Raw genomic sequence first — 13,213 nt, 5'->3', positions numbered from 1 at the left:
AAATTTGCAGAGGAAGGAAGTGGCCCACATATCCTTGGTGGTAGTCCATAATTAGTCACCTGCTGTATAGATTAGATATTGTTTAAATGCAAAGTCAGATGTATACAACAGGTAGGCCTACCTTATGGTGAATGTGAGAGCGTTGTGAACATATAGCCTAATACACACAATTGAAGAAGTAGCCTAACTGTTCTGCTTCAACTGAATTTTTTTCAAAAGTCTGGTCCCACTTGGTGTTATAAATAGTATATTAAACTGAAACACACAATAAAAGCTCAAAAAAAAAGATAAACTTGCATTACTAAAGATGGAGAGGAGGAAATACGTGTACTCCCCCGAATGCATAAAATACTTATTCAGCGACTGTTGCTATTATGGAACCCAGTTGCTATGGCAACTGATTTGCTGGATTCCTACAGAAATGTTCCCACGGTGACACACTCACCGAGGCAGGCACGCACACATCCATGCTCGCAAGTTCACAGACACACGCTGCATGCACGCAGGCACACAGATACAGACACACAGACAGACAGACTGACGCACGCACGCACGCACGCACGCACGCACGCACGCACGCACACACACACACACACACACACACACACACACACACACACACACACACACACACACACACACACACACACACACACACACACACACACACGCACACACACACACGCACACACACACACAGCTGTAAGGTTCTATCAAAGTGATGGTGTTCCTATCCACCAATCCCCCAACTGGGAGGGGAATCATCCCCAAGTGCTTTGAGATTGTAGTTGGCTTAGGGTGACTTGGCAAAATGCTTATTTATCCTCCTTAAATAGGTACAGTTGAAGTCAGAAGTTTACATACACTTAGGTTGGAGTCATTAAAACTTGTTTTTCAACCACTCCACAAATTTCTTGTTAAAACAAACTATAGTTTTTGCAAGTTGGTTTGGTCATCTACTTTGTGCATGACACAAGTAATTTTTAAAACAATTGTTTCCAGACAGATTACTTCACTTATAATTCACTGTATCACAATTCCAATGGGTCAGAAGTTTACTGTGCCTTTAAACAGCTCGGAAAATTCCAGAAAATGACGTCATGGCTTTAGAGGTTTCTGATAGGCTAATTGACATAATTAGAGTCATTTGGAGGTGTACCTGTGGATATATTTCGAAGGCCTACCTTCAGTGCCTCTTTGCTTGACATCATGGGAAAATCAAAAGAAATCAGCCAAGACCTCAGAAAAAAATTTGCAGACCTCCACAAGTCTGGTTCATCCTTGGGAGCAATTTCCAAATGCCTGAAGGTACCACGCTCATCTATACAAACAATAGTACACAAGTATAAACACCATGGGACCACGCATCTGTCATACCTCTCAGGAAGGAGACGAGTTCTGTCTCCTAGAGATGAACATACTTTGGTGCGAAAAGTTTAAATCAATCCCAGAACAACAGCAAAGGAACTTGTGAAGATGTTGGAAGAAATAGGTACAAAGGTATTTATATCCACAGTAAAACGAGTCCTATATCGACATAACCTGAAAGGCCGCTCAGCAAGGAAGAAGCCACTGCTCCAAAACCGCTACAAAAAAGCCAGACTACGGTTTGCAACTGCACATGGGGACAAAGATTGTACTTTTTGGAGAAATGTCCTCTGGTCTGATGAAACAAAAATGGCCATCAAGACCATCGTTATGTTTGGAGGAAAAAGGGGTAGGCTTGCAAGCCGAAAAACACCATCCCAACCGTGAAGCACGGGGGTGGCAGCATCATGTTGTGGGGGTGCTTTGCTGCAGGAGGGACTTGTGCACTTCACAAAATAGATGGTATCATGAGGGAGGAAAATTATGTGGATATTTTGAAGCAACATCTCAAGACATCAGTCAGGAAGTTAAAGCTTGGTCGCAAATGGGTCTTCCAAACGGACAATGACCCCAAGCATACTTCCAAAGTTGTGGCAAAATGGGTTAAGGACAACAAAGTCAAGGTATTGGAGTGGCCATCACAAAGCCCTGACCTCAATCCAATAGAAAATGTGTGGGCAGAACTGAAAAAGCGTGTGCGAGCAAGGAGGCCTACAAACCTGACTCAGTTACATCAGCTCTGTCAGGAGGAATGGTCCAAAATTCACCCAACTTATTGTGGGAAGCTTGTGGAAGGCTACCCAAAACGTTTGACCAAAGTTAAACAATTTCAAGGCAATGCTACCAAATACTAATTGAGTGTATATAAACTTCTGACCCACTGGGAATGTGATGAAAGAAATAAAAGCTGAAATAAATCATTCTCTCTACTATTATTCTGACATTTCACATTCTTAAAATAAAGTGGTGATCCTAACTGACCTAAAACAGGGAATTTTTACTAGGATTAAATGTCAGGAATTGTGAAAAACTGAGTTTAAATGTATTTGGCTAAGGTGTATGTTCACTTCCGACTTCAACTGTAGAAACAAGAACAACGATTAATAATAAACATCACCAGGATGTGGTAATATCCAGACCAAGACAAACCACCTTTACAATGTCAGCTAAATTAAGTATTTTGAACTAATGCATGCCAACCCAGCTCCCACACCAGGGAACAAATCTGTCTACTTTATGTTGTATCACACTCACTCCCCTTGGAGGTTCCTACTTGGTGGCTCAAACCTTAATGCTCATTAGATAACATCTCAGCCATGACATTTAGCCATGACATTCAGCTAATCGAAATGAATGTATGGTACAGGCATATTGATCTCTCAGATGGCAAACAAAAGTATGTGACCATAATTTTTGGGGAGATACTGCATCTCTTTTTCGAGGTTCTGGAATGTATTCAACTCCAATACAGCAGGGGGCAGTGTAGCGCAGGGTAGTCGACCCCAAGTTGCCAGAGTTCCGCAAAATGTAAACAACATAGTGTTTGGTAAACAATAACGTAGCCCGCTGATTTGTAAACTAGCTAACGTTAACTTGATAATGTTTTAATATTTTTTATATTTGAAGATTAGTAGCTAGCTATGGCTGAGAAGGTGGGAGGTCGTGAATAAGTTGATATGGGTAGTTAGTAAGCAGGTTGTCTTGGTGAACGATATTTTGTCGTGATAAATCTGACAGCACTAGCTAACGTCGTTATCTAGCTAACTAGGTAGTAACGTTAGACGCTAGTCGTTTTCTAACAAGTTCTTACTAGCTACAGCTGTCACGTAGATACTGTGCAACCAAGTTATCTGAGCAAGCAAGTTAATATCACTGAAATCACTAGAAGGTAAGATGGAACAAGTTAGCAAGTCGCACACAACTAGATAGGTAACTTGCTGGTAGCTGTTAAAGGGGCAATATGCGATTCAAACAACAAAGCAGGGACCCCACCATTGAGAGATGTTTAATAGTCACATGTACAGGGTTGCAGGTGTGATTGCAGGGTACTGTGAACATCTTAGGCTCTGAGCTCCAACATGCAGGACTAAGTTAAATAAAACAATGAAAATTGTCATAAAAAACAACAATAGTAATAGAAATAGCAATAGATAGCTGACTAGTGGTGGCTATTCAGCAGCCTGATGGTCTGAGGGTAGAAACTATTGGCCAGTCATCCAGTTCTTGCCATGATGCTCCTGTACTGATCGCGTCTGAGTGATCGAAGCGGGGAGAACATGGCGTGGCTACGGGGTCCCTGATGATCTTCTTGGCCTTCCTGCAACACCTGGCGTTGATTTGGTACGCAGCTGGAGGATGGTAGCCTGGTTACCAGAGAGCCCTATTTCTGACCAAAATCTGTCCACTTAAGCGTATCCTTAATTATTAAGCAGGTGAGGAGTTTTTGAATGGGGGCGAAATGATAGTGTTGAATTTAGTCAAGATAAATATGAATTGTTATTTTGATACGTGAGGCTTGTTTAATCTAATATACATTTTGTAATGCTTAGGTTGTTATGAGTGTACTGATAAAAGTGTGATACACTTCCCTGTTGAAATTCGAGAAGGTCTATGCATATTCATGAAGCTAGCATAGCATCTCAAGCTCCATCGAATACTAGTGGTTGATGTCAACACCCTTAATCGAATATATTTTTAAAATTATTAAAATAACAAAATGTATCCACCAATCCAAAGAGTTGACAGCCCACCGTTCCACTCTGTGGACAACTAATCCTATTGTTAGGGTGGAGACAAGCATCTCATTATATCCATATCTGGCTATATTCCACTCCTTTTACTCCATGTCACATGCCAAAGAAAAGAAAGTGCTGGAGTTCCAGACTGGTACCCAGACCATCCATGAGACTAAAATTATAGTTTTAACCATGTTTTTTGTTTTTAGTCTATACAGTGTTGTTTACTGTTACATTGTTTACAAACAATGGAGTAAATAAGCTTATAATTTGGATTAGATTGTGATGGGGTATGACAGTTGAATTTAGCTCAGGAGGCGTTTATAAATTACATTCTTCAAGAATCAATGGGTATATATCACTAATTTTACAGTCTGAAATGGATGTAGCAATCACAGATTGCCCCTTTAATGCCCCTCACACCTCTCTGATTCAGAGGGGTTGGGTTAAATGTGGAAGACAGATTTCAGTTGAATGCATTCAGTTGTGCAACTGACTAGGTGTCCTCTTTCCCTACACATTAGCCATTGCTCCCCTTCACAAAGTTTTTGTCTTTTTGTTGTGTTGTAGCTATACCTGTTCTTATTTTCCCCTTCACAAAGTTTTTGTCTTTTTGTTGTGTTGTAGCTATACCTGTTCTTATTTATCCCTGGCTATGTGAGCTCTGTTATTCACTGTTCGTTAGCTAGAGCTAATAGTGTTAGAGTTATTGTCATATTACAGTGAACAGCAATCATAGGTGATCATACAGTGACTTGCGAAAGTATTCACTCCCCTTGGCATTTTTCCTATTTTGTTGCTTTACAACCTGGAATTAAAATGGATTTTTAGGGGGTTTGTATCATTTGATGTTCTTCAAGGCAAAACTGCTCCAGTTCCTTCAAGTTGGATGGGTTCCGCTGGTGTACAGCAATATTTAAGTCATACCACAGATTCTCAATTGGATTGAGGTCTGGGCTTTGACTAGGCTATTCCAAGACATTTAAATGTTTCCCCTTAAACCACTCAAGTGTTGCTTTAGCAGTATGCTTAGGATCATTGTTCTGCTGGAAGGTGAACCTCTGTCCCAGTCTCAAATCTCTGGAAGACTGAAACAGGTTTCCCTCAAGAATTTCCCTGTATTTAGCGCCATCCATCATTCCTTTAATTCTGACCAGTTTCCCAGTCCCTGCCAATGAAAAACATCCCCACAGCATGATGCTGCCACCACCATGCTTCACTGTGGGGATGGTGATGAGAGGTGTTGGGTTTGCGCCAGACATAGCGCTTTCCTTGATATCCAAAAAGCAAAATTTTTGTCTCATCTGACCAGAGTACCTTCTTCCATATGTTTGGGGAGTCTCCCACATGCCTTTTTGCGAACACCAAACATGTTTGCTAATTTTTTTCTTTAAGCATTGGATTTTTTCTGGCCACTCTTCTGTAAAGCCCAGCTCTGTGGAGTGTACGGCTTAAAGTGGTCCTATGGACAGATACTCCAATCTCCGCTGTGGAGCTTTGCAGTTCCTTCAGGGTTATCTTTGGTCTCTTTGTTTCCTCTGATTAACGCCCTCCTTGCCTGGTCCGTGAGTTTTGGTGGGCGGCCCTCTCTTGGCAGGTTTGTTGTGGTGCCATGTTCTTTCCATTTTTTAATAATGGATTTAATGGTGCTCCATGGGATGTTCAAAGTTTCAGATATTTTTTTATAACCCAACCTTGATCTGTACTTCTCCACAACTTTGTCCCTGACCTGTTTGGAGAGCTCCTTGGTCTTCATAGTGCCGCTTGGTTGTGTCCCTTGCTTGGGGTGGAACGGTCGTTAAGACACTAACAGCTTACAGACGATAGGCAATTAAGGTCACAGTTATGAAAACTTAAGACACTAAAGAGGCCTTTCTACTGACTCTGAAAAACACCAAAAGAAAGATGCCCAGGGTCCCTGCTCGTCTGCGTGAACATGCCTTAGGCATGCTGCAAGGAAGCATGAGGACTGCAGATGTGGCCAGGGCAATAAATTGCAATGTCTGTACTGTGAGATCCCTAAGACAGCGCTACAGGGAGACAGGACGGACAGCTGATCGTCCTCGCAGTGGCAGACCACGTGTAACAACACCAGCACAGGATCGGTACATCCAAACATCACACCTGCGGACAGGTACAGGATTGCAACAACGACTGCCCGAGTTACACCAGGAATAAACAATCCCTCCATCAGTGCTCAGTCTGTCCGCAATAGGCTGAGAGAGGCTGGACTGAGGGCTTGTAGGCCTGTTGTAACGCAGGTCCTCACCAGACATCACTGGCAACAACGTCGCCTATGAGCACAAACCCACCGTCGCTGGACTAGACAGGACTGGCAAAAAAATTTCACTAACGAGTCGCGGTTTTGTCTCACCAGGGGTGATGGTCGGATTCGCGGTTATCGTCGAAGGAATGAGCGTTACACCGAGGCCTTTACTCTGGAACAGGATTGGATTGGAGGTGGAGGGTCCGTCATGGTCTGGGGCGGTGTGTCACAGCATCATCGGACTGAGCTTGTTGTCATTGCAGGCAATCTCAATGCTGTGCGTTACAGGGAAGACATCCCCCTCCCTCATGTGGTACCCTTCCTGCAGGCTCATACTGACATGACCCTCCAGCATGACACCAGCCATACTGCTCGTTCTGTGCGTGATTTCCTGCAAGACAGGAATGTCAGTGTTCTGCCATGGCCAGCAAAGAGCCCGGATCTCAATCCCATTGAGCACTTCTGGGACCTGTTGGATCGGAGGGCCATTCCCCCAAGAATTGTCCGGGAACTTGCAGGTGCCTTGGTGGTAGAGTGGGGTAACATCTCACAGCAAGAACTGGCAAATCTGGTGCAGTCCATTAGGAGGAGATGCACTGCAGTACTTAATGCAGCTGGTGGCCACACTAGATACTGGCTGTTACTTTTGATTTTAACCCCCCCCCCCCCCCCCCCCTTTGTTCAGGGACACATCATTCCATTTCTGTTAGTGACATGTCTGTGGAACGTGTTCAGTTTATGTCTCAGTTGTTGAATCTTATGTTCATACAAATATTTACACGTTAAGTTTGATGAAAATAAACGCAGTTGACAGTGAGAGGACGTTTTAACAGTTTACAACAAAATAGGAAAAATGCCAAGGAGGGTGAATACTTTTGCAAGGCACTGGCCAGGATAAAAAATAAGCTTATATACAGTTGAATTTGGAAGTTTACATACCCCTTAGCCAAATACATTTAAACTCAGTTTTTCACAATTTCTGACGTTTAATCCTAGTAAAACTTCCTTGTCTTAGGTCAGTTAGGATCACCACTTTATTTTAAGAATGTGAAATATCAGAATAATAGTAGAGAGAATGATTTATTTCAGCTTTTATTTCTTTCATCACATTCCCAGTGGGTCAGAAGTTTACATACACTCAATTAGTATTTGGTAGCTCTGCCTTTAAATTGTTTAACTTGGGAAAAACATTTTGGATAGCCTTCCAGAAGCTTCCCACAATAAGTTGGGTGAATTTTGACCCATTCCTCCTGACAGAGCTGGTGTAACTGAGTCAGGTTTGTAGGCCTCCTTGGTCGACATGCTTTTTCAGTTCTGCCCACACATTTCCTATGGTATTGAGGTCAGGGCTGTTTGATGGCCACTCCGATACCTTGACTTTGTTGTCCAAGCATACTTCCAAAGTATGCTTGGGGTCATTGTCCATTTGGAAGACGCATTTGCGACCAAGCTTTAACTTCCTGACTGATGTCTTGAGATGTTGCTTCAATATATCCACAGAATTTCCCCCCCCTCATGATGCCATCTATTTTGTGAAGTGCACCAGTCCCTGCTGCAGCAAAGCACCCCACAACATGATGCTGCCACTCCCGTGCTTCACGGTTGGGATGGCGTTCTTCGGCTTACAAGCATCCCCCTTTTTCCTCCAAACATAACGATGGTCATTATGGCCAAACAGTTCTATTTTTGTTTCATCAGACCAGAGGACATTTCTCCAAAAAGTACAATCTTTGTCCCCATGTGCAGTTGCAAACTGTAGTCTGGCTTTTTTATGGGTGTTTTGGAGCAGTGGCTTCTTCTTTGCTGAGCGACCTTTCAGGTTATGTCTATATAGGACTCGTTTTACTGTGGATATAGATACTTTTGTACCTATTTCCTCCAGCATCTTCACAAGGTCCTTTGCTGTTGTTCTGGGATCGATTTGCACTTTTCGCACCAAAGTACGTTCATTTCTAGGAGACAAAACGCATCTCCTTCCTGAGCGGTACGACGGCTGCATGGTCCCATTGTGTTAATGCTTGCGTACTATTGTTTGTACAGATGAACGTGGTACCTTCAGGCGTTTGGAAATTGCACCCAAGGATGAACCAGACTTGTGGTGTATAATTTTTTGGGCTGGTTTTAGCTGATTTCTTTTGATTTTCCCATGATGTCAAGCAAAGAGGCACTGAGTTTGAAGGTAGGCCTTGAAATACATCCACAGGTACACCTCCAATTGACTCAAATTATGTCAATTAGTCTATCAGAAGCTTCTAAAGCCATGACATCATTTTCTGGAATTTTCCAAGCTGTTTAAAGGCACAGTCAACTTAGTGTATGTAATCTTCTGACCCACTGGAATTGTGATGCAGTGAATTCAAAGTGAAATAATCTGTCTGTAAACAATTGTTGGAAAAGTAGATGTCTTAACCGACTTGCCAGAACTATAGTTTGTTAACAAGAAATTGTGGAGTGGTTGAAAAGGAGTTTTAATGATATACAACCTAAGTGTATGTAAACTTCCGACTTCAACTGTAGCTTTACACAGATAGTTTGGGAAAATAGAAGTGCTATTACTCAGTACTCTTTTAGTGCCCATTGCATTCTTCCTCCCTTGACAGATTTACCTGTGAACCCCCCCGCTGTGTGCTCGCTCCATGGCTGGCCTGGGCCGCGGCAGAGGTCGCGGCAAGGGGTACATGAGCTTCAGTATCGAGGCAGTCGGGATTGGGAAAGGGGAGAACCTGCCCCCTTCAATTCTCCAGCCTACACCTCTGTTCCCTGTGAGTAAGGGGTGATGTGACTGACCCTGTAGCTGTCATTTTTCATTTTGGATGCACCTCATTGTTGTCAAATATTGGCTTTATTTAGAGGCTGTTCTCAGTCTTTTCTCCTGATTTTTCTATTTGTCTAAGCAACATCCAGGGCTGACTTTTTTTGTTTAAATGTATTGAGACCGTAAGATATGTGTTTGGTTGGGAGCAAATAAGAGCATGCTATTTTGGGAAAGCTTGCATTGAGCCTTTTGTTGTCGTTTTAAGGACTAGCCTAATATGTGTTATGTTTTTTGTGCACATGTAGCCCATGGAACACAAGCCTGTCCCCTTGGTGATGGGAGAGGAAGCAGAGTACATGTTGGCACTGAAGCAGGAGTTCAGAGGAAACATGAAGACCCTACCATTTTATGTCCGCCCAGCCGTCTCCAAGAAAGGTACTTAAAGCCTGGGAAGACACCATCTCTGTGTGTTAGCGATGAAAAGAGTAATTACAGACATCCAAACGTAGCAGAAATTAGACAGTCAATGTCTTGTCACTGTCAGCAGCTCCCAATGGTGTTATTTTATTAAAATGGTTATAGTTTGGCTGACTTTACCTAAATCAGGGGTGGAAATATTTTTCAATTATGCAATCAAGCAATTATGCTTCGATAAGAACATTTGGGAGCAGCAAACGAGGTAGACATGATAATACACAGAGGCTTTCTTTTCAAATACATGTTTGTTCTTGTACCATGTTTAAGAAATGAATGAGCTTCTTGTCTGACTTCCAGATGTGGAGCGGTATTCTGATAAATATCAGAACAGTGAGCCGTCAGACAACACCCTTGAGTGGAATCCAGGTGAGTCAGCTGCATCATACCTCCAGTTCAAAAAATGTAACTGAAAGGAGATAGAAACTATGGAACATGTATTAGAAGGAGTGCATTGTACGATCTGATTACCAGCATAACACTGTTAAACAGGGATTAATAGAATCAATGATCTAATCCTGAAGCAGTATGAAATCACTCGCTACGCCGCCCCAGAGATGTCAGCCACAATGGAGTGTGAACGGTCCTGATTGAAACTGTCAGGTGACCCAAAGCGTTTCAAATGGGAGAAATTGAGCTGTCGCTCACAATTAGGGTCTGCTGAATAGAGGCTGATTGGGAAAACAATTTGAGGTTTTAGTCCCTCAGCTTTACCGGATGTGAACCAACATTCCATCATTTTGACAAGGTCATTGCTGTGTAAAAACATTATTGTAGCACCTGTGTCTGCTGATTGATTTTTGTTTTTTAACGTCAGACTGGAAAAGGCTACCAAAAGAGCTTCGAATCCGTGTCAAGAAGCCCTTAAAAGAGAGTAAGTGGATGATACAGTGTTGTTTTATACCTCACATTGATTAACTGGACATTTTTGTGAGTGATACAGATTCACTATGAAAGCCCACCCACCATGTGATCACAGAAGGCTATTGCAATAAAAAAAAATCCATTCATTTTGCAGTTCTGTTTAGTTTGCTTCCTGCAGGACTTGATGACATGTACGTTGCTGGCGAAAGACCTGTCTCTTTCAGAGCATATTGCGCCCACATGATTTTTTTCCTTCCTATTTCCTGGGCGGAGTGCTGAAGAGAGAGGTGTCTTCAGAAGAATATTGTGTCTGACTGCTTGTGTCTCCCTAGAGACATGGATGCATCAATTTGCCCTTCTGCTTTGAACAGAAGGATAAGATAAAGTCACTGCTGGTTACTGACAATGACAATACTGCCTGACTTATACATAAATGATCTGCCATTTTCTATTATGAGATAAATATAGCTTTTGGTTGAATGGCCTTTTAAATGAAAGGAGAGGAGGGGGAATAGATAGAGGGAGTTGGTTTTCACTAATGATTGGCTTTTGTCCCTTTTCGTCTGTTACAGACACCTCTCTTAGTGTGGATACACCAGTGGACCCCAAACCCAGCAAAAAGACCCGGGTGGACAAAGAGGAGATCATCCATAAACTAGAGGTGGGAATAGTAGGTACTCAGCCAGTACATCAGACATTAACTCCATAGTCTGTATTCTATTGACCTCTTTACCACATCTATAGGCATGTAACACAACTCAATCTCAGCACACTAGATAAGGGAAATGTTTCTTGCTGTTAAACCTCAAACTTAATGTAAGCCTGGTGGTGTATTATTTTACTATCAATGTTATTTTTCTTTTAGTTTCTTTTGTATTCATTTGTGTCATATTTCAGACATTGGAGAAAAAAGAGGAGGAAGTGACCTCAGATGAAGAGGAAGGGGAGAAGAAGAAGCAGGAGGAAGAGCAGCAAGATGGGGAGGAGGAGTATGATGAAGAAGAGTTTGAAGAGGTAAGCATCTGTAGCCAATGTTAAATGGCTAGCTAGTAAGCGGTGTGCGCTAGTAGCGTTCAATCGGTGACGTCACCCACTCTGAGACCTGAAGTAATTGTTTCCATTGCTCCGCAGTGACAGGTAACGATGCTTCCTGGGTGGCAGTTGTCATTTCTTTCAGATGGTCCCAGGTTAGGGAAAGGAGAGGGACGGATGCAAAACTGCTACACATCCAAGCTCTTTCTTACTTTTTTCATCTGGTCTCATGCCCCACACAACCTCAGTGAGATAATATCACTTTGACTTGAATCCTTACTAGAGACAATTTCCCCCATACATTTTCCATTGACACCAATGCATGATTTAACAGAAAGTGAGGGTTGCAAACACAGTTCACAAGGTTGGAATGAGCTTATACGTAGCATTTTTTCCCACTCTGATTGTGTTCCCACAGGAGACAGACTATATCATGTCCTACTTTGACAATGGAGAGGAGTTCGGAGGGGACAGTGATGACAACATGGATGAGGCCATTTACTGATACTTTGAAAAACAACAACAACAGAGCATTGAGCATGCCTAGGACCCAAGAGTCCTGGGAAAATATATGTGACACTCCAGAACTGAGAGAGACTCCAAAGCTGAAAGAATGTGCTGTTGTTTTTTGGTCCATCTTGTATACATGGCCTGAAATTATCTTAATTTGACACATGAATCTTCAAAATAACCCAGGCTTCAGTCAGTTCCTGACTTAAAAAAGAATCTCAAATTGAGAAGCAGGTTGCACAGTTCAAACCTGCACTAGTTTTAAATGGCTCTTAAGTGTGGTGGTGTTATGGAGAGAGAAGTATGTCAATCTTCTTAAGCTGACATCTTTTCTCCTAACACCAATTATAGTATCATTTCTTATAGGGTTTTTATCCAATTTTAGAAATGTTAAAGAACTTTAAAGATATAAAATGAAGGTGTTTAATACACCAATTTTAATGTTATGCTGTTGTTTCATGTAGTTTATATGTAGTTCTAAAAAGTTATGTTTTGTAAAATTTTTATATCCATGTAATATCACAATGTTCTCTGTTAAGTTTGTTATGAAAGAGGATTTTACTTAACTTGAAATTCTGAAAGAATAAATGGCAGCTAATTTGTAAACCAGGCAGTTTTATTTTCTATGCTACACAAACTGTTTTCCTACTAGAAGCTGTACTAGTTCACCAGATGTCGCGTGATAATACTTATTTCACACCAATAGGTGGCGTAATGCTGAATGTTGAAGCAGCACACAAAGTTATCAGCAATACACCATGCTTGGTCAATACACATATTTACATAACAACTGATATTTTCTGACCTTCATTTTCAATTTTCTGACTGCTATTTGCTGACCTGTAATCAAAGCTGATGAGAATCATCGCTTGTATATGTACAGTGAGCACATTCTCTGTCCTGAGTGTGTGTCTCTCTCTCTCTCTCTTTCTCTTTCTCTCTCTCTCTCTCTATATATATATATACAGTACATTCCCCCACCCTGGTGTTCCAATAAATATGTAGTGTTCTTTTATTCAATGGCAGGTGGCCAGAGACAGATGCATGTGATAGATTGTTATGGTATGAGAAAGCTTTAGATGTCATGTCAGTAGGCTTGGAAACACAGTCAAATTAATGCAGCAGTGTCTGCAGCAAGAGAGCACCTTGCTAATCTGATTGGTTCAGACACATTTTCATATATCACTGTGCAGGGTGATGCACTAAAAG

General features: G+C 41.9%; 1 protein-coding gene across 8 annotated transcripts; it reads left to right on the top strand.

The window, feature by feature from the left end:
- The first annotated feature begins 2,880 nt into the window (after positions 1–2,880).
- Positions 2,881–12,610, top strand: LOC139573603 (DNA-directed RNA polymerase III subunit RPC7-like). Of its 8 annotated transcripts, none has more exons than XM_071397241.1 (8): positions 2,881–3,800; positions 8,970–9,131; positions 9,430–9,559; positions 9,899–9,967; positions 10,416–10,472; positions 11,035–11,123; positions 11,360–11,476; positions 11,913–12,610. In XM_071397241.1, exons 2-8 carry the CDS (start codon positions 9,006–9,008, stop codon positions 11,997–11,999), a joined length of 675 nt encoding a protein of 224 aa, XP_071253342.1. In that variant the 5' UTR covers positions 2,881–3,800; positions 8,970–9,005; the 3' UTR covers positions 12,000–12,610. The 8 variants fall into 8 exon arrangements, with proteins under 8 accessions (XP_071253342.1, XP_071253343.1, XP_071253340.1 ...); XM_071397242.1 differs by having other exon boundaries at positions 2,896–3,708; XM_071397239.1 differs by having other exon boundaries at positions 2,905–3,256; positions 11,035–11,132.
- The last annotated feature ends 603 nt before the right edge of the window (positions 12,611–13,213 follow it).

The sequence above is a fragment of the Salvelinus alpinus genome, chromosome 4 (genome assembly GCF_045679555.1).
Source record: "Salvelinus alpinus chromosome 4, SLU_Salpinus.1, whole genome shotgun sequence".
Classification (NCBI taxonomy): domain Eukaryota; kingdom Metazoa; phylum Chordata; class Actinopteri; order Salmoniformes; family Salmonidae; genus Salvelinus; species Salvelinus alpinus.
The sequence above is the reverse complement of the archived record's forward strand: the minus strand, read 5'-3'. Positions and strand labels throughout refer to the sequence as shown.